General features: G+C 44.5%; 1 protein-coding gene and 1 long non-coding RNA gene across 4 annotated transcripts in view; one reads left to right on the forward strand and one right to left on the reverse strand.

Annotated features, from left to right (window-relative positions):
- Positions 1-2511, forward strand: part of LOC128101899 (uncharacterized) — a 47699-nt gene extending 45188 nt beyond the window's left edge. For all 3 annotated transcript variants that reach the window (XR_008215219.1, XR_008215221.1, XR_008215224.1), the window contains one exon: positions 994-2511. This is a non-coding gene — a long non-coding RNA (uncharacterized LOC128101899). The remainder of the gene's footprint in view (positions 1-993) is intronic.
- On the reverse strand, positions 1-26335 carry Ckap2l (cytoskeleton associated protein 2 like). The gene is made up of 9 exons (XM_052725356.1): positions 26239-26335; positions 25409-25475; positions 23191-23242; positions 15687-16933; positions 12450-12657; positions 7984-8139; positions 3966-4026; positions 2518-2704; positions 1-1132 (listed from the first exon to the last, which is right to left on the reverse strand). Exons 1-9 carry the CDS (start codon positions 26273-26275, stop codon positions 907-909), a joined length of 2241 nt encoding a protein of 746 aa, XP_052581316.1. The 5' UTR covers positions 26276-26335; the 3' UTR covers positions 1-906.
- Between the last annotated feature and the right edge of the window lie 942 nt (positions 26336-27277).

Consider the following 27277-nt stretch of genomic DNA (forward strand, 5'->3'; position numbering starts at 1 on the left):
TGAACAACTATTTAATGGCTTTTATTTTAGATATTACTTAGTAATAATAGTAACAAAGCTGAATTTAATATGTGCTGACTAGGCTTTCTATACAAAATATTTACAAAACAACTCTGGTTTTCCTCGCCAAGAGCAGTTGCCAAGGAGAAGAAAAACCACAGCCACAGTCTTCAGGGCTCACAGCCTCTTCAGGCTACGAGTCCCCGAAACAGAAAACAATGGATGCAGCAGGTGCTGTCCCCACACTTTTGCTTTCACTTGAAGCATTTCTGCATTACAAGTGCAAAATGAGGATTGTACCTAATAAACACCTGGGTGGCCACGCCAACTCTGGATTGTGCTTCACTAGAGGACACCCACCCAGAGAGAACAAGAGTCACCCTCATCTATAGGGTCGTTATGATGGAAGTCAGAGGACTCCATGAATGTCATCTGGGATCTGAGTATAGGCGTGGCTAGCCCAATCTTCTCTGACGTGTGGGGTTTGACCATCCCGCCTGGTGAGCTGGTTTCAAACCCAAATCTTTCCATCCTAGGAACCTGCCCTCCTGGGTATAGTGGATGCTAAGAGGAAAGTCAGACCACAGCATCAGCCTTTGGGATGAAAAATAACTACAGTAGAATTATAGTAGATCAGCAAAGTATATTGATACTCTGAACTTATGTATGCCGTAAAACTATCACGAAGTATGTAACAAAACACATGAATCAAAAGTCTTTGTGGGATATACAATTTGAGAGTAAACACAATGCATTACTTCCTTAGCCGCAAGAGTCTCTCTTCTGGGCCATGGTGTGTCAGTGGACATTTATTTCAGGCCATCTTGACAAGGGCATTTCTTATCTCTTGCAAGTCCTGAAAAAAACCCCATTTAAACAAAAACAAACAAACAAAAAATCAAAAGATCATGATTCAAGGACTTCAAAGCCTAATGACACAGGTAAGGCCTCATTTTCCCGGAAGACAAAGTACTCTGTTTTGTCTCCTTCCAGTAGCTCGTTAAGAGAAGCCACGACGACGTCATGCTCCTGCAGCATTTCTGGGTAGCGGGCCACTGCTCGCTCGATCCTGGCCGAGCGCCTCACGGGAGTGATGAGCTTCATGTCTTGTACTTCTGGCACACCACATATTCTGAAGGAGACCAAAGGATGCGTTCAGAGCCTTCACAGCTACAGCAGCATAACTGACATCTCACTGTAAGCTGAGCGAGACAAGTCTGCAGTAGTTCTCAACCTACATTGACAGGCAAGTCTGCATCTATACCGCCCCCTGCTCCACCCTAAGAAGGAAACCTGGGCTTTCCCTGATGCCCAGGAAGTACTGGGTGGTGGCCACATACATGCTCCTGGATGATGTTAGCATTAGGATTTTATGAATGAAGGGTGAAAATGGTTTTGATTTGAAGTTAACTGCTTTACAATTGCTATTTGTTTGTCTCATAAACTTTTGAGGGTTTTGAGGAAACTGGCCTAATACCAAACTTGACTGCACTGGTGACTTCAAAGAGTCCTTCTAGTGTTGACTATATACATCACTCAAAATCTGTTAAGATACTGGACCAAACCATGTACTGAAGCTGGAACAACTGGGAATCTTCCTTGTAAACTTCCCAATGTATTCAGAGACCTTTGCATGCAAGACTGGTCTAAAATTCACAAAACTACTGGCTGCATTAGCTTATGTAGAACTAGAGGGCAGGTCTGCTAAAAAGTGCTTGTAACAATAATTCTGGAGCTAGTGGGAGGCGAGCTTCAGACAGCCTGACTGCTTTCATGCATCCATAAGCCAACCACAGTGGGGCAATGATGGCTAAGGGGTTAGTCTAGCTGTGCTTTCCGGGGAAAGGAAGGCTCAGAACCGCTGAGCTGGTGCTCCTGTGTGGAGTCCTTTCAGAATCACGAACAGACGAGAGATACTAAACTTACTTTTTGGAAACGACATTGATCCACTGCCATACTGCCTTACAGTGACAGTGCAGTTCTGCCTGGAACGTAACCTCCTAGGAAACAGAAGGCTCTAGTAGTCTCTTAACATACTCAGCTGCCCTCACTGTTCTCATAGTTAGTGCTCCCCATTCCTGTCTGGGACCGGCTGGCAGGACAAAGAACAGTGGAGAGATGGGGCTGGATGCAGGAGGGTGTGGCTCCACGCCAGCACCTGCCAGACTCTGCAGCACGGACTTCACTGCAGTTGTGTCTTCTTAGGGTGGAGCAGGGGGCAGTATAGATGCAGACTTGCCTGTCAATGCTTCTAACTTCTAGTATCCTCAGCCCCTTCCTCAGTGCCAAAGACCGTGATCTGGGCATCTTTGCCAATTGAAGATGGATCCTGGGTCTCCTGTCAGCACTGATCCTCTTCTCTGTTTCGATGCCCTGAGAGCTCTCCGGGACTCCTCACTGACCTAACCTCTTTGCAGAGGCATCTATCAACCACTGCTTCTCTGGCTGGGTGTGAAGGAAACCGGGAGTTCAACTAGAGTTAGTTCTGTGCTCAAGAGTCTGCTGGAGTTGGCTTACCTAGGGAGAGGGGCGATCTGCAGTTTGATCGTAGGGTTATCCCATTCTGCCGTGGTTATTAGTGGAGCTGCTGTAACCTGCTCTCCTTCTGTTAGAGAAGGACATGACTGCCCAGATTCCTCCTTCTTGGCCAGCTCGTCCACAGATGTGACATTAGTTTCAGCAGCTAACGAGTCAGAGGTGACTACTGTGTACACAAGGCCAGGAAGGGACGTAAGAGTTAAGCAATTTAATAATTAAACTAAAAAACAGTAAAACAAGAGGGCATCATATACAGTGACTTTCCCGTGATCCTCATGGAGTCTGTATGGCAAATGAAGAGCTAGGACTGCAACTGGCATTTATGTTCTTTTTTTTCTTGCCGTATTTTTAAAAAATAGTATTTTCTTATTCTTGGAAACTTTCATACATTTATAAAATGTATGTTGATTATATCCATCCACCGCTACTCTCCTCCAGTTCTTCCTACTGCCCCCTTTCCTGCTGAGCTCCACGGCAACGCCCTATGACATCAGGCCACCTTACTAAGCAGCCCTCCAGATACCTTTTGGGCATTTTACCAATTGAAGATGGACCCTTGATCCCTTTTAGCACTGGCCATACTCTGACTGCCTATTCACTCTCATGAGAGCAAGTATCTGAGTTACAGTCTCCTTGTGAGTCTCCCATCAAATAGTTCGACTCGGTTCCTCAAATTACTAGCTACTTAGCTGTTATTCCATAGGACTTCATGGTCCTTAGTTAAATCTCCTCCTCCTCTGTCTCCTTTTTTTAAAGGTCTTACTTTGTAGTCCAGGCTGGCCTTGAATCAAGGCAATCCTCAACCAGGATTACAGGCATAAGCCATCATGGCCACCTTAAATCTATTCTTAAAGGAAAACTATTTGCCATCTAGGATACTAAGAGCTCATTTTATTTTCTAAAGACAGGACACACTTTCCCTTCCCACTCCTATAAAAAGTATCTTGCACATTATTATATGTCACCGAGTTTGGCACCATTACTTCCAAGGACACATTCTTTAAGGTTCTGAATAGTGACCATGATGGCCAAGTAAGAGGAGAGACTCTTGAGAGATGACATGAGTTTAGGTGAGTGACGGTAACTTAGAGGTGACTAAACACACAACTTAAACCACGGCGTCTCTTCCTTTTGTCTCCGTCTCTTGGTAAACAGTCATTTGTGTTTTCCCACAGAGGACTCCAGGAAAGCAGGACACTAGTCCAGGCCGCTGTGGTGGACAAAACTTTTGTTCAGCATTGGGCATATATTGACTTGTAATCATAGAAATAAATCGGTAGATGATTACAGCTAAAAAGGGCCAGGCCACAAAGACCAAGAGGCGAGAGGTGTTTCAGGGCCTCATTCCACTGATCTCCAACATGCGCCACGATGATTTTCACTTGCACAGCTCAAGGGAACGAACTCAAATACAAAACTAACCATACCCTCCGTGCTTCTGCTTGGATCCTGCAGAATGTTCAGAACTTCCTGCAGTTCTTGCATTGGCTGGAGGCAGCAAAACAAACAACTGGTATTAAAAGCATTCATGGAAAAACTGAGCTAAGGACTTCTGCTTAGCATCAAATAAACCTTCTGCAATAAAAATGTTTTCTTTTTAAATTGCATATTCAGAGATAAACACACTTAAAATAGTTCAGTTTTAAAGATTCATGAGCAAAACAAAGAAATAGAAAATGTTGATTAAATTGCATACCCAATTTCATTAAGAGATGTGTTCAAAGCTGTTTATAATTTCTCTAAATCAAATTTTCTTTTCCCATTAATTTATATATCATTAAAGATGTGTTCCTATACAAAGATTCTGGCTTAGAGATATAAAGTTAACTATATAGATAGAAAACGCATCAAGTACTGCTGTTGTCAGTTTAATTCTTGTTTTCGTGACTGAAGGTGTGTGTGCATTTCAGAAAGCCTGAACCATAGGTTAACTCAAGGAAGAGTTTTACCCAGAGTCCCATGATGCAGTCTTTTTTTTTTTACTCTTTTCTGTATCTTTCCCTGGCCTCTTCTCTCTCTCCTTTCTTTAGTTATGTATCTTAAACAGCAGGACAAATCAACCAAGCAAAGGAAAACAAAAAACTCCAGGCACAGAAAACCATGTAAACCACATCACAGAGCATGCCGCAGAGTCAACTGCTGTTTTTCCCTGGGAATACTGCATTTTTTTCCTGACTTGGTACTCTGTATCAAATTAATAACACACACTAACACACACACACACACACACACACACACACACACACACACAGAGAGAGAGAGAGAGAGAGAGAGAGAGAGAGAGAGAGAGAGAGAGAGAGAGAGAATTGACCAAGCATGGTAACACAGTCCTTTAATCCTAGCACTCTGGACTCTGGAGGTAAAAGCAGGCAGATCTTTGAGTTCCAGTCCAGCCTGGTCTACATAGTGAGACCATATATTTGTTTCAATAAAACAAAACAAAAAAGCCCACTCCAACAAAAACAACAAACAAATAAAACCCAAACCGAAGAACAAAGCCAACCGAACGAGTGATGCTGTAAGCTTCTGAAGTGGGGAATATACATAGATACACTAATGAATCTGCATTATAAAAGACTTACATCAAGCATATTTATTATTAAATTTTTAAGACAAGGTATTTCTCTGTAGTCTAAGCTAAGCCAGACTATGTAGACCAGTCTAGTCTCAAACTCATGACAATTCTCCTGCCTCAGCCTCCCAAGTGTTGAGATTACAGGGTAAGCCCAGCTCCATGAAGCATATTTTGCATCTGTATAGACTTCTGTTAAAGACGGTAGACTAAAAACACATTTATTTCTAACTTCTCTTGAAATTCTACTGAAATGAAAATAAAGGATTAAAAAGAGGCACAGGAGAGAATAAACAGCAAGATTTTAGAAGCTGGAATGGTGGAGAGGAGAGCCAACTGTCTGAGAGAGCTTAATCTTGGGCTGGAGTGTGGCTGAGGAAAACCCTGCTGTGTATCCCAGAGCTTCCAAACTCAAGGGCAGGAGGTGAGGCCTCTGCTCACCAAGTCTGAGACCTCCAACTCTACCCTAGACTCCAGCCCCCTGCAGCCTGGTGCTTGTGCCCTACCAGCTTTACCCTAACAGAAAACTGGGACTTTTCTCACATTCCCAAGGGACATCATGTAAGACCCGGGTAGGTGACTAGTTGAAAACAGGATAAACAAAATCTCCAGGCTGTGGAGACCCCCAACACTGGCAGCACAGTTTCTAGCTCCCAGGAAGGAGGCTGGCAGAACCTCCCCAAGATAATCTGACAGACTGAAGAGAAAGACCTGAAGAAACTGATACCGAGGGTTCTCCAAACAGCCAGTGCAGCTGGCCAGCTTACCCTACTGGAAATCCCCATACATGTGGCCAGAGCTTGTGTGTGTGTGTGTGTGTGTGTGTGTGTGTGTGTGTGTGTGTGTGTGTGTGTATGCATGCATGTTCAGTGTGTATGTATGTGTGTGTGTGTACATGCATGTTCAGTGTGTACGTATGTGTCTGTGCGCACACGTGTGTGTAGAGTCTTTGTCATTCCTCAAGAACCACCCGCCATGCTTTCTGAGACAGCATCTTTCACTAGGATCTGGGAGTCATCAATTAGGCTAGGCTGGCCAGCTAGAAAGCTCCAGGGATCCACCTGCCTCTGCCTCACCAGTGCTGGGAGTATAAGTGTGTGCCACCATGACTGCTACTTTATATGAGTGCTAAGAATCAAACTCAGATCTTCATGCTTGTTCAGCAGGCACTTTATTGAATGAGCTACCTTCCCAGCCTCCATAGCTTTGAATACACGTTTCCAGTCTACCTGTGTGTGCACACATCCATCTATCCCAACTTCAGCCGCATCTGAATAAACCCTTCAATGAATGATGGAGAACAAAACAGCGGCAAGAGTGGGAAGAGCAACAGAGAAGAGGAGGCCGGCACTGCAGGAACAAGAGAAACGGCCCACTCAAGGAGTGTGGAGAGTGTCTGTCTGCCAGGGATGGAGAAGAGAGCCCAAGGACAGCTGGTGCAGACAGGAGCTGAGAGCTGCCTGTCCAACCTGGAATAAACTAGAGGGGTCTCTCAGAAAAATAAACCAGTAGATATCTGAAGTCTTGACATTATTTAGAAAATTCAAGAACATGACAATTAGTTATTTAAGACACACTCAGAAAACTAAGCATAGGCAAAACAAATAATTAATTCTAGGAAAAGTAGAAGATGTGTTTGAAAGGCAAAGCAATCACAGTGCATATTCCATAGCTCAGCACAGCCATGTATTTCTTTCTTTCTTTTCTAAATTATTTGTTTGTATTTTATGTGTATTGGTGTTTCGCCTGCATGTATGTCTATGTCTGATCTTGGAATTATACAGTTGTGAGCTGCCACATGGTTCCTGGGAACTGAACCCAGGTCCTCTAGAAGAGAAGTCAGTGCTCTTAACCGCTGAGCCATCTCTCCGGCCCCATCATGTATTTCTTACATAGGTCTAACAATATGGACACAAAGTGACAGAATTTCTGTACAGTGTTAGTGGAAGCATAGAGAACGGCAAAGGTCCACAAGGACAGACAGAGCTGTCGACATGTGTGTGAGGCAGTGGACACGGGGAAATCTGGGTAAAAGGAGGTTACAGCCAGGTCCTCATCTGTGAGGTCACAAATTATGGCCAAAAAGTGGAAACAGCAACATAAGCATGTTTTCTGAAACCACAGAGGTAAAAATGGAATCAGTTTGTTCTGGGAAGTAGGAAATATGAAGGGGGCGGGATGAGGAAAGACATAACTGGGTGAAACTGAGCAAACAGTGTAGATGTACAACTCCGTGAGCAGCCATGGCCGTGGGTACCACAGGATGGGAGGAAGGGAGGGAACGACATCTGAGCAAGAAGAGTTAGGAGGTGATTTGATACACTCTTCATTAAATAAACCTGCAAACGGAGGTTTCTGTTTGCTTCCAGAATTAGCAAGCTTCTTGATGTAAGGACTCTGGGTTAGTGATGTCCTGAATTTAATGTAATTTAGGTTCTTTCTCACTATCTGGTCTTGTTACTACTGTAACTTTCCAGTGTTACTTCCCAAACTGCTGGATTCTGCAACGGGTGCTAAGCGAGACATGGGTACTTGACAAGAAAACCCAAATTCCACTGAGTGTAACCCTGCTTTCTAAGAAATAGTTGAGTGATGCTTTGATAAGAATATATTCCCCCTGGACCCTGTGATTGCCTGATGAGGTGAAGTAGGTTTTCGCTAGTATGTATTAAATGTACGAAACAATGGGTTTCAGGTCTCACTGTGACATCACCACACGTGCATATAACACACTTGGATCATCTTTACCCTATTACCCCCTCTCACCTGTATGAACGGAAGTTTACCACTGCAATATAGAGCCCTCTTATTGCAACACCAAAGAAAGCACACGAAAGGGAATTTGAGGTCCCCCATCCAAGACAGGTACTCACTGCGGCCCCACTTCTAATGGCCTCTTCGTACAGTCCAATAGCATCAAAGGGACCTCTACTTGCCAGTAACTTTGCTTTGCAGACCCAGAACTTGGAAAATTTTTCAGCCTCAGGAATGCTGGACACAATGGTAAATATTTCATTAGGAAATACACCCTGGAAAAGGAAATACAAAATGATTATTATGACTTTAGTTTGCTATTAACTCTCAGATATCTGAAAGTATGATCATTAATTTTTCTGAAGTTAAATTTCAATTTTATTGAGGTATAGTAAATATATAATAAATACATAACTGTCCCTATTTTAATTGTACATTTCAAAATTTTTTTTTTTTTTTTTTTTGGTTTTTCAAGATAGGGTTTCTCTGTGTAGCTTTGCGCCTTTCCTGGAACTCACTTTGTAGACCAGGCTGGCCTCGAACTCACAGAGATCCGCCTGGCTCTGCCTCCCGAGTGCTGGGATTAAAGGCGTGCGCCACCACCGCCCGGCCATTTCAAAAATTTTTAACATTAGCCTTTAAATTTTAAGAGTTACATAAGGCACAGTAGATAAAAAAACATTTACCACAGCATAAGGTAAAGAATATGCTCTATATTTTTATGGTATGAAAGACCCAAACAGAATCAAGACATAGAGTAATAAATACTTCTTACATATTAAAAATATTGAAGCCGGGCAGTGGTGGCACACACTTTTAATCCCAGCACTGGGATTAAAGAGCCAGGTGGATCTCTGAGTTTGAGGCCAGCCTGGTCTACAGAGTGAGATCCAGGTCAGGCACCAAACCACATATTCATAGTAATGTGAACAGTGAGTCAAGGCTAGACTTTCCATATGACTAGCCTCAGCATGCATGAAGAGCAGCAGAGGTATGCAAAGGTCAGTCAGGGTATATGTGTACATGTGGGTGTACTGGAGATTCATGCAGGTAGATTCCACACAAAGGGACTTAGAAATGGCTTCTGGCTTAGGCCCAGGGCAGGGCTGTGACATGGACTAGGAGCAAGAGTGAACCACCAAACTCAGAAGCTCCGCTGGAGCCGTGGAGACAAACGTGTACACTCCCAGCTGAGCCTCACCAACACGATATAAAAGCTCCACACAACTCAACCAAGAATGGACACTAGCACAAAAACTGAGGGGCCGAGAAGGCAGTACCAGCAGAATGGCAAGGGACTATCGCTACCACAGATCCCCGCACCCCAGTGGGACACAACAAAGAAGTGAACAATGCAAAACCCAGATTCAGAGTTCCCAAAGTCACATCTGTTTTTAAACACTTTTGTAATGTTTACTAAAAATGATCAGTTATTAAAACAACTAAGAAAATTCCAACCAATTCCATCAGGGAGAATCCAGAGAAGGCAACTTGACCAATCACTATACAGTTAGACACTAACACCTGTAAGAGAAGGCCACTGTACGCATGAAATGCAAAGATAGGCTTCTAAGGTAAGTTTTGCATTAAAGAACTCCAAACAGAAATTCTCCAGAGTTAGAGACAAATGGAAAGCAATGAGAAGGCATTGGGTATCAGGCAGCTACTCAGTGAACTACTTCAACTTCGCTCAAAGCCCACTTTCGTCCTGTGTCTTGACGCTGGGGCTGGAAGCCTGCAAAGCTTTCTGCCCGACAGCGGCTCTGGCTGGGCCCTGCCTGCACAGGAGACTAGAGGGAGCTGCCCAAGTGAGGGACAGAGTCTTTCCAGCGCTTTTGTCCTACCCTAGCAGTAGTCCCTCACCAGGGACAGCAGCTGGTTCCAGCCACCCCACCCCCACAGTCACTTTCACATCACTGAGCTCAGAGCACCATGGGGTAGTGGTCGTTCCTCAAGGTTGAGCCCCAGGCCCACAGGCTCCCTCCTCTTGTCCTTAAAACACTAGCATTTGTTGGGTGGTACACCCTAGCAGAAGTTGGAATCCTATCTTCTCCTATTCACCTCTTCTAGTGTGATATTGTGAACCACACATGGAGTCTTTCCCATTTCTGGCATGTAACTCCTAAAATCCTTGGACTCTCCAAAGTCTTTTGCATGCTAATTATTAACTGATGACTGGCAGTCCTTAGGTAGCCTCAGGATGATGGCTGGTCCCAGGACAGCCGGCAAGCAGAATCAGAGGGGTGGGGGCTTCAGTCCTACCCTCAGCCTCTGGGGAGGGACTGAAGGGTAAGCTGATCACTAATGGCCTAATGTAGGTCAAGGTAACCAATCATGCATATGTAATGAAGCCTCCATAAAATCCAAAACCAGACAGAGTTCAGGAAACTTCTGGATAGAACCCATGAGGTGGTGTGCTGGAGAAAGGCATTCTGTTTTTGTGATATGACCTTAGCTGATAAGACTATTAAATATGACAGATATTAGAAAGTAAAATCAGGAGGCAAATTTATAGCATTTATCATATTTATAAGAAACTCAGATTGATTAAATCATCCAAGCTTTTAACAAGAAGCTAAGAATAACAATTGACAGGATAGGTATAGATATGGACAAACGAGAAAAAACAATTACTGGAATCCAAAAGATTTTGCAACCTTTAAATAGATCAGAGAAATCTTCAGCAAATCTGATCTGCTCCCCTTTAGTTTTTTTGTTAGGGCTCACTACATATTTGAAGCTGGCTATGAACTTTCTATGCTCACTCAAGACTGGTCTTGAATCTGTGATCTTCCTGCCTTGGCCTCCCAAGTGCAATAAGTGATTTAAAAAAAAAAAAAAAAGGCACAAATCCACTATACATTCAGCCCAAGAAACATAAAACAATCATGTGAAAAGCTGCACAAACTATTTTCAGAGTGTAGAAAAAAGGGAAAATACCCAACTTATTTGATTGAGACTAGGAAAACATAAAATGTGAAGTAAGATAATGGCAACTTGGAAGACAAAGCGATCTGCCTCCTTCGCTATGTATGGGGACTGTATGCACATGTATGCCAAAACTGGAGGGACAGCCAGCAGTGGGTGATGACCACCTTCAAGGAGCAGGCTCGGGTGGACAGGGGTCTGCTCACTCATCTGTATTACTTCTTGAAATTATTTTAATACTAAGAAAGTACAGGGTGGGGGGCATGCTTTTAATCCCAGCACTCAGGAGGCAGAGGCAGGTGGACCTCTGAGTTCAAAGCCAGCCTGGTCTACAGAGTGAATTCCAAGTCAGCCAAGGCTACACAGAGAAACCCTGCCTCAAAACAAACAAACAAACAAAAAGTGGGTGGGGCCATAGGGGGCAGGGCTCTGTTGGTAAGTGGGCTCAGTAGAAGGACATTGTCCAATAGCCAGAAACCTCCCAAAGGCTGGGACTGGTAGTGCATGCTTGCAGTCCCAGCACCAGGGAGGTGTAGACAGACCCCTGGGGCTCATAGCCAGACAGCCTCCAGCCTAGTCTACTCTGGAGGTCCAGGCCTGTGAGACCCTCCCTCAAAACAACAAACAACAACAACAAAACCCAACCCAAACCAAACCAACTCCTACCCCCCAAACAAGGAAGACAGTGCCTGAGAATGACACTTGTGGTGGTCTTCTGGCCTTCACATAAGTGTACCTACCCCTCTAACCCACAAAAGAATGTATCCGTGTATTTTTAAAAAATGAAAACAAAAGCAGATCAAACAAACAAACAAACCTCTGAAGTTCAATTCCACCAAGGAGAAATAATATTCCCCGCAGTGAGAAACATTAAAATAATAGTCCTTCTGCTCTTCCCCCAAGTCCAACACTACCAGAACACGCTGACTTTTACTTTTTCACTCTCTGTCTAGAGGTTAAGCATATCAATTTTTATTAATGCATTTTCATTAAGGCAATTGCTTAAGTTTCTGACACTTAGTCTACCACCCACGTTATCCTGATCTGTAGACTTCAAGACACAATTCAGATACCATTTCTAGCTACCAAAAGTACTTAGGGGAGCTAGAGAGATGGCTCAGTGGTTAAGAGCACTAGCTGCTCTTCCAGAGGACCAGGGTTTGGTTCCCAGCACCCATCTGGTGGGTGGCAATCATTTGAAATTCCAGTTCCAGGGGATCTGATGCCCTCTCCTGGCTTCCATGGGCACTGCATTCACAGGATGCAGCTATCTATACATGCAAAGCACCCATATGCATAAAATAAAAATAAATAAATCTTACAAAAGCCCCCAACCAAAACTATTTAGGAAATTCCTATTTGAAAAAAGCCTTGCATGTTGACTTAGATTTCAATCTGAATGTTGTTTACTCCTTGGACCCTGCCGTCCTGAGAAGGCTCCTTTGGGAGCCAAATGGCCTAGGTTAGTTTGCTAACATCTCTGGGCTGCCACTGAATTGCATTTCATCAGTATTGCTGTTACTATCACTCTTCTCTATACTTGGAAGAGTGGCTGGGTTTCTGTCGAGGTGAAGGCTATTTCCCCTGCTCTGTAAGAAAACTTCTAAGCACCAGGACTGATTGCAGGTCATCTCTGCTGTTTCCCCCTCTCACTCACCTCCTCAATGAGCCTCAGACACTCTGTCAGAGTGCTGTTAATTTTATTGGACAGCTCCAGTTGAGCTTTCTTTTCTTCTTCTTCTCTTTCAATGCTCTTCCAGAACGAAACGTTCATTTCCTCTATGACTTTTCTTTTTGGTTTCAATTTCATGGGAGGGCGTTTATAGGTTTTCCCCTTAGATTTCTGCCATTCTTCCAGCTGTTTCCTGTAACATGATTGGGGTGGGGGTTAGTTGTTTCCCTCTTAACATTTCTAAGACAGACGACAGGCAGAGACTGGGTATAAGTGAACCTTCCACACAGACAAGGTCAGGAGGCAGAAGGAAGAACAACCCACAAATGGGCGATGGCCATGCTGGGTTGACTATGCCAATTAGAGCTGTTGGGGTTACAGAGGACCAACTGGAGCTTCAGTGTGTAAATACCTGACTTCTGATTATTTTTCAGTCTTTTCCTCTGAGTCTTCATTTCCTTGTGTGCTGCCTTGGACACCACCTGCCCTTAAGACACCTCAGCACTCCATTTCTGCCACCGGAAGCTTCTGGCCACCCAGTCCCCCCAAACCTGCATTATATCTTCAGTAGGGCCTTGGTGCTCATAGGAACCCACTTCGCCCAGCTCCTTAGTGTTCTGACCACACATGGCCCTTTCTTCTTTAATCAACAATCTTAGGGCTCTCTTCTCCTTAAGTAACCGGTTTCTGACAGTGCCAAGCTCTAGCGCTGACTGCCACGACTCACATTTTCTCCATTCCCACTGCTAAGCAAATAGACTTATTTTGGAGGGCAGGGGATGGATGTGGACACCAAGTGTCTAGATTATATCACAACTGTGTACCAATGACCAGAAAATGCCCATTTCAGATTTCAGACACTCCATGGAGCCCCAAACCATGTTAAATCCACTGCCTCATTTGTACCTTGTACTTATTGTCTAGCAGGCATTTCAGCTCAATACTGTGCCCAAACAAAGCTCTTGATATTCACCTCCAAGTCCTTTCCTAATTCCCTTATTTGATCAACAGTAGGCCCTAAACTCACGAGTTGTCTTTGAGTAGTTGCTTTCCCTTGTGTCTGACACATCACTGTACAGATTTAGTATTGGTTCTGTCCACCTGACCACCATGCCAAGCCACACACATCACCTTGTCTGAAACATAAAGCAAACTCTAGCCCCTTGTCACTCTCTGCTCATAGAATGTACAGTAGACTGTGCTAATCTCAAGATTGCTCTTGAGACAAAATTAACAATGTTTTCTAGGGCTGTCCCGCCACCCTTTCCAGCTCCACACCACAGCCCTCTCCCTCACTACCCTCATAGAGCTCTGACATCCTTTCAGTTTCCTGATCCAGGCTCATTCCTGCCTCAGGGCCTTGCATTTTCTGTCCTCTATTCGAATGGTTCTTACTTGAAGAGTAATGATCTGCAATTATCCTGTCCTAGTTAATCAACATGTTCATATTGTGTCTCCTCCACTAGGACACAAGCTCTGTGAAGGCAGAACTGGGTGTCCAGTACCTAGCACAGAGCCTGGCACACACAAGCTTTCAATGACAGTATGGTAAAACTCACCTTTTAGAAGTGTGTTGTTCTGTGGGTTTAAACATACAAGACCACTCGACTGTAACTATAATCAAGATACAATACAGGCCCAAATCTCTTCAGAGAGCCAAGCTTACTGCTAATCTCCAGTCCCCGAGAATCACTGATCTGCTTTCTGTCTTTATGGCTTTGCCTTTTCCAGAATTCAGTAATTATAAATAAATGAAAGTTATTAACTTGCATTTTCCTCTGACTCTATCCAGAAGATAGGTGATCATACAATCTGCACAGTGCTTAGCGTAGGCAGGATTGTTCCATGCTAACAAAGCTAAGAAACATGATCTTTACTTCCTCCAGTCCCTCGCATTCTTCCTATCTCCATAGTCTCCTTGTAATTATAATGAAGACAATTTCCCCTTCTAAAATCAGCGTACTCCTAGGACTTCAATGCCATGATTAACTTCTCTAAACTTTCCATGTTACCCCAAACGACAAGCTCCCTCAGGGTAGAGGCAGTGATGGTCTTCTTTGCCCACCTGAGCCTGGCACAATGCAGGCGATGGGGGAACACGCGTCACGAGTGGATGGATCTAACCCTTCCCACAGGCTCTAGTCCTTCTGTGACCAGACACTTTCAACACGCCACACACTGTCATATGGCAAATACGTGAGTCAGGCTGGGAGGTCTAGACAGACACCAACTTGTCACTCATCACTCTCAGTTTCTACACTCCTCTTCTTCCTCGTCAGCCTCAGGTCTCAGTGATGGAAGTGCTTCCCCGAACCTCCTATTTAAATGGCCACCCTGGTCCTACCCTCTCAACCACATCACCAAACATTAAGTTTCTTTCTAAGAAGGCAGAAGGCTCTGTTCCGAGACCAAATCCTGTCCCCCTCAGTTTGCGCCAACTTTCAGCCACCATCTAATTTTACATGCCTCTTTCACTCTGTCAGGAGTCTATGTTCTGTTCCAACCAGGTCTACACAAGTGCACTCTAAGGAGGCTCACTTGCATTCTGGGACGGTGACTGGTCTTGGGCAGAAAGAGGACAAAATCCTTCAGCTCACCTCAAGCATCATGTACAACACTGAGCCCCAGCAACCCCGGGTCCCGATTTCTAACACGTGCACGCTGCCTCTGACCAGGGCTCCTGCTTCAGCTTACCTTCCCCAGCCTGGGCCACTCATGCTCATGGAAGCCTTCCATTCCTTCTCTGCTAACTGCAAAGGCAATCACCGACTTCTTCCTTCCTAGCTATGTGAACTTACTTCTCTGGCTCCTTTCAGACTGTCCTGGTCTGTTGCTCTTCAGTCTCTGCAGGACACTTCTTGGGAGACTAATCTATATTGGCAACTCCTATTTCCTGCTCATCTATTCTGGTCCACTTTCATTTTTACAAAACAACTTTATAGACAATTATAGAGAATGATTTATAAAACATTTGTGGGTCACCTAGTTTTGTTAAGTGTTAATATTTATTATAGCTTCATACCATTTCAGGCTCTAGCTATATACCACTTAGGAGCTATTTCTCAACCTAGTGCATATGCACATATAAAAATGTGTGTATCTGTTGGTGGTACTGGGGGTTGAATTTAGGGCCTCACACATGCTAGGGTAAGTGCTTTATCACTGAGCTATGGTCCTAACCCCAACCACAAATTGCAGTATCTTAGAATTAAAGCAAAGTACCTCCGATCCTCTGCTTCTGTCTTTCTAAGACGTGGATGAGTCTGGGTAGCACTTGGGGCCTCCTTCCTACTCGTGGTTGCTGTACCAGCTTTTGGTTTGGGAGCAGTCTTGTTCAGAAACTGGCTCTGGGGAAGAACCTTTTTGAACTTTAAGTCCAGAGTCTGTGCTTTTTGTTGAAAGATGTTATTGCATTTATTGTCATGGGTTTTATTTGCTCTTATGCTAGGGGTGCTTAGAATGACTGGATTAAAGTTGCCAGCTGTCAAATTAGGCCTCTGGCTTATGGCTCTTGACTTTTGCAGAATGCATGGCGTCCGGGGTCCAAGACAAGGCTGCACAGTCTTTTGATCCCGCCTGATGGCTGGATGTCTGTTGTTCTGTCCTCCCCGAAGTAAGCTGGGTTGGGAACCAGGTTTAGTATGTTTTTCTTTCTGTTCAGTAGCAGGGTGTGACTTTACCTTAGTTTCTTTTGGTCTTCCACATTTAACCCTGTTAATCTTTATGTCCTGTGTGTCCTTGACCACTGGTTTCTTTGACGTCTGAATCTTACTATGGGCCGGAATGAAGTGAGAGGGAACTGTTCGTGGGGGTTTTTCTCTTGGTTGTGCAGAATCTGCATCTGTAGAGAGATGCTGGGACTTCACTGGTTGAGCTCTGACTTGTGTGTTTCTAACAAACTGTTTGTTGGCTCTGTCTTTCAAAACAGTATGGTTAACCAAACTTTTGCTCAAGATTTGTTTAGAAGCCAGACTTCTCTGGGTTTGATTATAGAAGCCAGTGTTTGGCTTACTTATGGGGTATGAGTCAGGATCTGGCTTCCCAGGTTCTAGCAAGGTTTGGGGCAAGTTCTCTTTGTTCATGTCATCTAGAAAGCCCTTCAAAGATTGGTTTTCGACATGGGTCCTAGCCACAGGACCGGTGCATTCGGCATTTCCTTGATGTGTTTCCTGTTGCTTTTGGGGTTTCAATTCTTGGGTACCAGTGGACTGCCTGGGTTTTCTTGACAGCCCTGTAGTGGACAATGTAGCTCTGTGCTGCTGCTGGCTCTTACTGGACTGTTTACAGTCTGGGTTGGAAGAAAAACATCTTGAAGTGAGCCCTTTGCCTGCAAGTTTTGCTGGCTCCAACTCTGGCTTCTGGGACCCTGTGATATTAGCTGGTTTAGTCTGGAGTTTAGTGTTGATGGGCCTTGCAGTTTTGACAGGCAAAGCAGCATGATTAGAAACATCTTTTTTAGGTCCAGGAGTCTGAAAACACGAAGAAAAAATATATTTAAAAGCTCATAACAATAGCTCACGTTTTAAAATGATGAAATAACCCAAGCACATGTTAGAAAACAATCTTAGGATGTTAGTTAAGAAAGATGAATCTGGAATATGAAGGCTTACCTTTGCATATAGGTGATTTTTGTAATTTGAGTTTGTATTAGAAGTAAGCCAGAGAGAGTCTTTTTTTTTTTTTTTTTTTGGTTTTTCGAGACAGGGTTTCTCTGTGTAGCTTTGCGCCTTTCCTGGAACTCACTTGGTAGTCCAGGCTGGCCTCGAACTCACAGAGATCCGCCTGGCTCTGCCTCCCGAGTGCTGGGATTAAAGGCGTGCGCCACCACCGCCCGGCTTCAGAGAGAGTCTTTTTAACTCGACACAATTAGGCAGATTCAATAAATTAAACAAACAAACAAACACAACTATCAACAACAAGAAAAAAACTGTTTCAAAAACGAATTTGCCTACATCAAAGAGTACTTTTCAATGCCCATTATGTCCCAATAAAGAACACTCCTAACTGGCCTGGACAGATACACCATCAACTCGAAAGACAATAACTTGTGGCCAGACAGCCCTCGACAGACCTTCCCTTGTACTTGTACAGCCACGCTAGGCATTGTTTTCCTATCAGATCCTCACCGGGGTAAACCTTTAATCCGGGAATCAGTGCCCTCTGTAAGCGTCAGAGGGTAAAGATACGAGGGAGAGGACACTGCAATATGGGGAGAGTCTCACACACGCCTTTTCCTTTCCCCTCCAACAACTGCCAAAAACAGAAAAACGAAACAAAACAAAAAAAGTAATTGAGCTCACACTTGTGAAGTCAAGATAGAATTTTTTCTTACACTGAAAATAGGTTGTTTTCATATACATATTCTGATTGCAGTTTTCCTACCTCAAGTCCTCCCAGTTCCCCCCATCTCTCTTCCCACCCTTTCTCTCACAGAAAACAGACATCTAAAAATAACAAAATAAAACAAAAGTGAACTAACTGGAACAGATAAACCAAACAAACAGATGAGAAAGAGTCAAAGACAAAGCTCAAGAAACAGATCTAGATGTGTGTGTGTGTGTGTGTGCACACACACACAAACGTCAAGGTAGAATTTTAAGGTTAGATTTTTTTTTTTGTAATTAGCAAGTATCTTTGTCAGCTTTTATTGTTAACTTGAACTTGAGAAAGACTCTCAATTGAAAAACTGCCCAAATCAGACTGACTTGTGGCCATGTCTGTGAGAGTTTGTCTTGATTGATAATGGATGGACTAGCCCACTGTGAGTGGCACTGTCCCTAGGCAGGTAGGGGTCCTGAGTGGTATAAGAAAGCTAGCTAATAGCTGGGTGTGGTGGCGATGCCTTTAATCACAACACTCTGGAGGTAGAGGGAGTTTGAAGCCAGCCTGCTCAACCAAATAAATAAATAAAATAAAATAAATAAGTAAACAAACAAACAAATAAATAAAAGAAAGCTAGCTAAGCATGAACCTGGGTGTGAACCAGAGAATGAGCCAGAAAGCAGCATTCCTCCATGGTTTCTGCCTCAGTGCTTGGCCTGACCTCATTCAGTGATAGACTATGACCTGAAAATATAAGCCAAATAAATCCTTTCTGCCTCAAGGTGCTTTGGAGCAGAATGTTTTATCACAGCAACAGAAAAGAAACTAGAGGAGTAAGAGGGCACTGGCATATCCACAGTGAAAGCAACTACTCAGCAAGGAGAACTGGGCATATTAAAGAACACATATATCCGAGAGAAGATATGGAAGGTCCAAACCACGGCTCTCTTGATCACATCACCAAGACTCACTAGGTAAATATACAAAGGAAATCTTTAACAAGAACCACCAGAGCAAGGAGACACCAGCCTGAAACCCTAGCAGCGTGTGGTGTTGCTGAGGGTGGGATACAAGAAGGTTGGAAATGGGAGGCAGAGAGAGAGATGGTAAACCATGTGGCTATATTTATATTGGGTTACCACTTGGACCTAACACTCACTTCAGAACTCTACATCATCATTTACTGAGAAACTGGGGATGTTGGTATGAAAATGTCCAAATGATGACCCAGAGACCTGTGACAGAACCAAATATGACTGGAGGAAAAAAAATCTCACTGTAATGATGCCTAATGATATTTTCGTATACTCATAGATTGGTGCCTAGCCCAGTTGCCGAGAGGCTTCATCCAACAACTGATGGAAACAGATGCAGACCCACAGCCAAACATTGGCAGAGCTCAGGGAATCCTGCAGAAGAGGGGGAGAAAAGATTATAGGAGCCAGAGGGGTCAAGGACAACACAAGAAAACTCACACAATCAACTAACCTGGCTCATAGGGGCTCACAGAGACTGAACTGACAATCAGGGAGCCTGCAAGGAACTGACCTAGGCCCTCTGCATATATGTTACAGTTGTATAGGTTGGTCCTCTTGAGGGACTCCTGACAGTGGGAGCAGGGGCTGTCTCTGACTCTTTTACAGGCTTTTGGGACCCTACTCCTCATACTGGGTTGCCTTGTTCAGCATTAATACAAGGGGAGGTGCTTAGTCTTACTGCAACTTGATATGTCATGTTTTGTTGATATCCATGGGAGACCTGCCCTTTCCTGAACAGAAATGGCAGAGTGGATTGGGGGGTGGGCACAGAGGGGGTAGAGTGGGGTGGAGGGACTGGGAGGAGAAACTGAGGCCGAGATGTAAAACAAATAAATAAAAATGAAAAAACGTGTTTTTATGGCTTATACTTTACAAATTTGAGATTTAATTAACATGCCATAAAATGTAGTATTTTAAACCCTCCAGTTCAGTGGGTTTTAGAATGTTCACAAGGTTGTACACCCATCCCCAAGGAATGCCAGAACATGTTCATCACCCCAGAAGAGGTTTGTTCCAGTCATTCTCCATTTCCCTCTCTCCACAGCTCTTAGCACTGAGAGCTACTTCTCCCCTACACCCATGCAGAGCTGCTAAACAGGTGGATTCATGGACTGTTTTGTGCATGCCTGTTGTGTGATTGTGTCTGGCTTTCTTCGTTCCCCTCCTTGCATACCGTTTTCAAGATTTGCTCAAATTGTACCCTGTATCAGCACTTTACTACTTTTGTTTTGAAAGAGTCTCATGTAGCCTAGGCTACCCTTGAATTTGATACGCAGTCAAGGATGACCTTACAGTATTAATCCTCCCACCTCCTCCAGACTGCTAGGATTACAGGCATGTGCTATCACACCTAGCTTACGTAATGCTGGAGTTAAACTCAGAGCTTTGTGCATGCCGAGCAGGCAATCCACCAACTGAGCTATACCTCCAGCCCAGTAAAAACAACAATAACAACAACAACAACAACAACGTAAAATGCTTCTTTTTAGAGAAGTTTTTTTCGATGTAGTTTTGGTGCCTGTCCTGGATCTGGCTCTGTAGACCAGGCTGGCCTCGAACTCACAGAGATCCGCCTGGCTCTGCCTCCCCAGTACTGGGATTAGAGGCGTGCACCACCGCTGCCCGGTTGTTGTTTTTGGGGTGTGTGTGAGTGCATGTTTTACTGGGGATTGAACCTAGAGCCTGATGCATGCCAGGTAAGCATTTTTCTACTAAACTATATCCCCAAACTTATTTTTACTTTTTATTTTGAGACAGGGTCTTACTAAATTGCCCAGCCTGGCTATGAATTTTCAACCCTCCTGCCCTTAGCCTCCCAGTACCTGGGATTATCAGCCGGTCCCACCAGCAGGTCTGGGATTACTGGCCTGCCTCTCATTGTCATTTGATTTGCATTTTCCTGACAGTTAACGCTATTGAACTTTTCTTCTTATCTTTGACATCTTTGAGAAATGTCTACTCAGACTCTGCCCATTTCAAACTTGAGTCATTTGTCTTTTGTTTGTGCTGTAAGAATCATATATCCTGGATACTAGATCCCCATAAGATATGTGACTTGCAAATGTTTCTTTTGGACATTTTTCAGATCTTGACTTTAGATTGGCCTGACCTGACTAAAGTATTACAAGTGGTAGAACTGGTCATTCAGTTTCAAGCCCTCCGGTGAGGGAGAAAAGCCATCCGTAGACTAGGGCATTAGAACTCAAAGAGAGATTTTAGAGACAAATTCAACTCCGTCATCTGGTAGAGAAAGTGAGCTGTCCAAGGCTAGGCACAGGGAGGGAGCTGGAAGTTGGGGTAGGGTTAGAACTTCCGTTTCTGACTCTTGATTCCTTTAAACCATCTCAGAACTGAAAGATGAAGTTGAAAAACAAAACAATGAATGCACAAGAAAGAATAATTGCTTTAAGCTACATTTACTTTCACTCACTCTGGGCATCTGAATTGGAAGGGAGCAAATTCAGAGGATGTAAGGAAGGCTTGAATCAAGAGAGAATTATTCAAGGTTGACTAGAAAAGGCACAGTGCTAGACTCTAGGAGATGTGGAATGGGATTATACTTGATTCTGAGGACCTTAAGTAGAAAAGATATAAGCGCATAAAAATAATAATACATTGAAACAGAGGCCATGATAGGGTTGGAAAAGACATTAATGCATATCTTATCAGTGGTTTTTATCTACTCTCAGGATAATTTCTAAAAACTCAGTATATTCTTTAAGTAGCCCCATGTATTCAATATAATTTATTAACAGAATGAGACAGGATTTGGCTCTTACTGGTTGTAGAATTAGGGTGAAGGACATAGTCTCTTTGAACCCCATGTCTCACATACAAACAGGCACAACAGTTACATTAACAGTAATATCTATTTTTTTCTAGGACAGTGTGGTAGTTTGAAAGAGAGTGGTATTATTAGTACGTGTGGCCTTGTTGGAGGAAGTGTGTCACTGTGGGGGTGGGCTTTGAGGTCTCATATATACTCAAGCCACTCCCAGTGTCTCACCACTTCCTATTGCCTGCAAGTCAAGATGTAGGATGCTCAGCTCCTTCTCCAGCACCATGTCTGAGTGCATGTCACCATGTCGCACCATGATAACAGAATAAACCTCTCTAGAAAAAAATCACCCTGAGTGAGGTAACCCAGACTCAGAAAGACAAACATGGTATGTACTCACTCATAGGAGGATACTAGATGTGGAACAAGGATGACTGGACTGCTACTCACATCACCAGGGAGGCTACCTGGAAAACAGGACCCCAAGAAAGACACGGGGATCGCCCAGTGATGGAGAAATGGATGAGATCTACATGAACAGCCTGGACATGAGTGGTGGAAATGAAGGGCGAGGGGCGAGGGAAAGAGAGCTTGGGGGAGCGGGAGATCCCAGCTGGATCAACAACAGAGAGAGAGAACAAGGAATAGGAGACCATGGTAAATGAAGACCACACGAGAATAGGAAGAAGCAAAGTGCTAGAGAGGCCCACAGAAATCCACAAAGATACCCCCACAATAGACTGTTGGCAATGGTCGAGAGACAGCCCAAACTGACCTACTCTGGTGATGGGATGGCCAAACACCCTAATTGTCGTGCTAGAAACCCCATCCAATGACTGAGGGATCTGGATGCAGAGATCCATGGCTAGGCCCCAGGTGGAGCTCCGGGAGTCCAATTAGCGAGAATGAGGAGGGTTTATATGAGCGAGAATTGTTGAGACCAAGGCTGGATAAAGCACAGGGACAAATAGCCAAACGAATGGAAACACATGAACTATGAACCAATGGCTGAGGGGCCCCCAACGGGACCAGGCCCTCTGAATGGGTGAGACAGTTGATTGGCTTGATCTGTTTGGGAGGCATCCAGGCAGTGGGACCGGGTCCTGTGCTCATTGCATGAGTTGGCTGTTTGAAACCTGGGGCTTATGCAGGGTTGCTTGGCTCGGCCTGGGACGAGGGGACTGGACCTGCCTGGACTGAGTCTACCAGGTTGATCTCAGTCGTCGGGGGAGGCTTTGCCCTGGAGGAGGTGGGAATAGGGGGTGGGCTGGGGGGAACGGAAGGGGGGTGGGAGGGGGGAGAACAAGGGAATCCGTGGCTGATATGTAGAACTGAATTGTATTGTAAAATAAAAAAAAAATGTAAGCCACCCCAATTCAATGTTTTTCCTTTACAAGAGTTGCTGTAGTGATGGTGTCTCTTCACAGCAATAGAAACCCTAACTAAGATAGACAGGTATTCTATGTTCTTGAGTTTTACAAGACATTTTGATTTAGGCTTCTTGGTCCAGTACTTTATTTTATCCTAAAGAGTTCTGGGTTGAATGTTAAATCACACAAACGACCTTTTCATAGGGTTGTTTACTTACATATTTGGAAGATGGTGGTTTGGGGCAGTTATTCTTGGCTTTTAGATAAGGCCTATGAAAGATGAAAATAAAATTAATACTTGGTACAGAAGAATCAGGAAAGCTAGGAAGAATAGTGATTAAAACATTATGATTAGAATTTTAAACCAATAGAATTTCTGTATAGGGTAAAATAAATCAAAATTATTACTTAATAAAAAAAGTATCCTTACTCTCCCTTCCTTGGCCCTGTATTCCCTTCCCCAAAGACCACAGCCGCTCTTACCAATTCCTTTTGTGATTTTTTTTCAGGATATCCTATGTACAAATGGAGCATTCTAAAACCATTAAGGAAATAGATGTGGCCTCTTCACAGTTACAGTCTTCTTTGAGCATCAACTCTTGAGTACTGAGGGCCAGACGTGAGAGAGCGGCTTCACTGAGAAACTTCCTCGCTCTGCATGTCTTCAGTATTTTTCAGAGGGGGACGGGGGTTTGTATATAACCAAGTCCCCAGTTCATGGGTTCCACATTTATGATTTAACTAACCTTTGATTAAAAAAATACGAAAAACAAGGGCTGGAGAGATGGCTCAGAGGTTAAGAGCACTGTCTGTCCTTCCAGAGGTCCTGAGTTCAATTCCCAGCAACCACATGGAGGCTCACAACCATCTGTAATGAGATCTGGTGCCCTCTTCTGGGCTGCAGAGATACATGCAGACAGAACACTGTATACATAATAAATAAATCTTTAAAAAAAAAATATGAAAAACAAAACTGCATTCATACTGAACATGTAGACTTTCCCCTCCTTATTCTCTAAACCAAACTATTTCTATGGCATTTCCATAGTACTGGGACTCATAAGTAACTTGCAGATGATTTCAAGTCTATAAAAGGATGTGCATACATTACATGTAAACACTACAGCATTCATGGAAGGGACCAGAACATCTGCAAGTTCTGGTACCTATGAGGATGTAACATGAAGTTGAAGTCTAGTTAGTGAAATAAAAGATAGAACAGAGTAGAATTGAGAAGGACTCAATCTCCATGGACTGAAATCCAAGACGAACAGAGATTGACGAGCATAAGCCATGGAGGGCAGGGATGTCTCTGCCTTAGTAAGTTCTGCATCTTTCTGCATTAAGAGTGATTGACAGGCCTGGGGAATATATGTCAGTGGTAGAGTTGTTGTATAGCACGCGACAGGCCTGGGTTCCATTCATAGGGGATGGGGAGGAAAGGAGGAAGAAGGAAGAGAAGCAGACAGAGGGAGGGAGGGAAGGAGAGAGACATTATAGGTACTAAATGAATATTTGTTGAGAAAATGATTTGGGTTCATTCAATCAAGGAAGTAGAGGTGAGGAAAAACCCAAGGTAAAATCACCTGGGCTAGGAGGATGGCTCAGGGGTAAGAGCACTTGCTGTGCTCCTGGGGACCTCAGTCGAGATCTCCAGCAGCCACATAAAAATCAGACATGGTAAATGTACCTCTAACGCTAGGCACTAGAGGTGGAGATGAGTGGATCATAGGAGAGTGTTGGCCAGCCTGCTTAACTTAAACAGAGAGCTTTAGACAGTGGGAGATCCTGCCTTAAGGGAATAGGGGAAGAGCGATAGAGCAGACACCCAACATCCCCCTCTGGCACACACGCGTGTGCACACACACACATAACTGAGTCACCTAAATGAAAATATACCTACGCCAAGCGAGAGAGAGAAATAACAGGACAAAGATGGTATGGTGCTGAGAAAAGGGTAAAGGGGTTATGTTCTGTCCACCTCAAATGTATGCCAGGAGGACATCACCAAGTTGGAGGATGTCGGTGAGCCACTGTTGTGGACTGACTATAACCAATGCTCCTGCTTTAGTAAGCAAACACTGGAACCAGTTTCCTCCTTGATCAAAAACTGCTTTGCTGGGAACCAATCTTCCCAGAAAAAGGAAGGAACCAGAAAAGCTTCCAGTGAGGTAGGTAATACTGTAATCCTTTCTTCCTTTGGTATTGGAAAAAAAAAATGCTTAAATAATGCTTAAATCTCTGCCAACAGGACACCATCCAGGTGTTTTTTTTTTTTTTTTTTTTTTTTTAAATCACGCCTGGACTGAAACATTCCTTCTGTTATTACAGGCTCACCATGCAGGTCAAACAGACCGGAAACAAAAGGGCTGGTATTACTGTTCATTGCTATTAGCAACCAGGGCAACAAAACAAACTACAGGGAGGTGAACTCACTTGGTGTTCGGGTCCTTCAGCTTTCCCTTGGCTGCCAGGTACTCCTGGAGCTTTCTCCATCGTTCTTCTGCAAAACGTGGACACGAGCAAACAACAGAAACTTAACTTGAGGTTTTAACCAGTCCCTTTACGGTCCTAAAATACCATACGGTCCTGTAGCTATTTGGGCTTTGGGAAAGTCAAGGCCAGTCCTGTTATCCTTGCTTTCAAACTCATATCAACACCAGCGGTATCAGCGTGGTGCCAAGCTGTTAGTAAGCTGTTTACAATAACACAATAATCCTGTGAGGTATTTTGCTGTTTGAGGGTAAGTGACATGCTTAACTTGACCCACTAATAGGCAGCAAAGCGAGGATTTGAAAGCAAGATTTTTTTTTTTAACCCTCAAGTAGGTAGTGCCTTGGACGGGGTACAGAACAACAAACAGAGCTCATGAGTGACGACACCGCATGCATCTTAAGGTGACATGGGGGTGGGGCATTCTGAAGAGCGAGCAAGGAAGGGCTCCAGGCCCGTCACAGAGATCAGGGTCCACAGCATCCTTACGCCTCGGCCCACATTTAATCAATCAACCTCCAGACAGCGCACATTTTATGAGTCGACCTGCAGAGGTGCAGAGACTCGGACTGAGACAGAACCGGTCTCCTGACTCCTGTCAAAGTTCCGGCCCAAACCAGCAAAGCCAGGGTGTCCACAGGCGGCAACGGAGCGCATCGCTCCTCGCTGTGTGACCCGGGTCCAGCGTCCCGAACCTGCCCGAGCCCCGGGCAGGCTGAAGCAGGCAGGGGGCGGCCTGGCAGCTTCTGCGGGAGGCTGGCGACCACACTTACCCGCGGCTGCGCTGGCAGTTGGGCCCGGTCCCACCATGACTCCGCGGCGACAGCTTCTTCCTTCAAAGGGCGCGCCCTGTTCTGGTAGGAGCCGCGAGCGCGCGTCCGGACGCTCCCATTGGTTCCGCGACTTTGAAATCCGCCAACCGGAAGGCAGAGGGGGCGGGATAACAGGAAACCAGCGCCTTGCGGTTGGCCCCGGGACCGCCTCGAGGCGCTGCGATTGGAGGATCGTGTGGGGGCGGGGACAAGCTCCCAGAGGGGGGCCCAGTGGCCGGGTCATTTCCGTGGCGGTGTGTCAAGGCTAAGGCCGGAGCTGACAGTCGGGCGTGCAGAGTAGATCTTGTAGCCGGATTTGGGCTAAGGACTGTTGTGGCAGTTGGATGACAGGGAGAAACAATGTTCTGTATCAGTTAGGCTGGCTTTGGCTGCAAATAATAGTTCCATGGGGTCTGACATCCTGACATCCCTTTGTTGTGTGGCAAAACATTTCCTGAGGAGACATAGCACACATGTCTACTCACTTCGGATGGGGATTCCATGACAGACCAAATAAGGATACCACCAAAGTCCAACTTGGTGGACCAATGAGTTTTACTGGGGTTACATACAAGAATACAGGTGAGGAGTTACTGCACATTTCAGCTTTGTGAATTTCCAACGCTTTTTTTTTTTTTTTTGAGGTAGTCTTATTATTTCTTATTCTGAGTTTTTCCTTCACTAGGCCACAGGAAAGCCATTTTGTAGCTAGAGTTTTCCTGCCTGGCCCACAGTCAGGACAAACTCTCTGACCCGCCAGTCCCACAGCCACTCAGACCCGACCAAGTAAACACAGAGACTTATATTGGTTACAAACTGCATGGCCGTGGCAGGCTTCTTGTTAACTGTTCTTACAGCTTAAATTAATCCATTTCTATTAATCTATACCTTGCCACGTGGCTTGTGGCTTACCGGTACTTTACATCTTCCTTGTCCTGATGGCGGCTGGCAGTGTCTCCCCCACCCAGCTTCCTGTTCTCTCAATTCTCCTCTCTGTTAG

The sequence above is a fragment of the Peromyscus californicus genome, unplaced genomic scaffold, assembly GCF_007827085.1.
Source record: "Peromyscus californicus insignis strain IS unplaced genomic scaffold, ASM782708v3 Scaffold_7__1_contigs__length_154581171, whole genome shotgun sequence".
Classification (NCBI taxonomy): Eukaryota; Metazoa; Chordata; class Mammalia; order Rodentia; family Cricetidae; genus Peromyscus; species Peromyscus californicus.

What these genes read in the sequence shown, in the direction of transcription:
- Ckap2l (XM_052725356.1), bottom strand. Translation starts at nt 26,275, where the DNA reads ATGGTGGGACCGGGCCCAACTGCCAGCGCAGCCGCGG. An exon ending in CCATTAGAAGTGGGGCCGCA is followed by an intron (nt 4,027 to 7,983) that starts GTGAGTACCTGT and finishes TGCTGCCTCCAG; the next exon opens with CCAATGCAAGAACTGCAGGA. An exon ending in CAGATCGCCCCTCTCCCTAG is followed by an intron (nt 1,133 to 2,517) that starts GTAAGCCAACTC and finishes GGTCTCCTTCAG; the next exon opens with AATATGTGGTGTGCCAGAAG.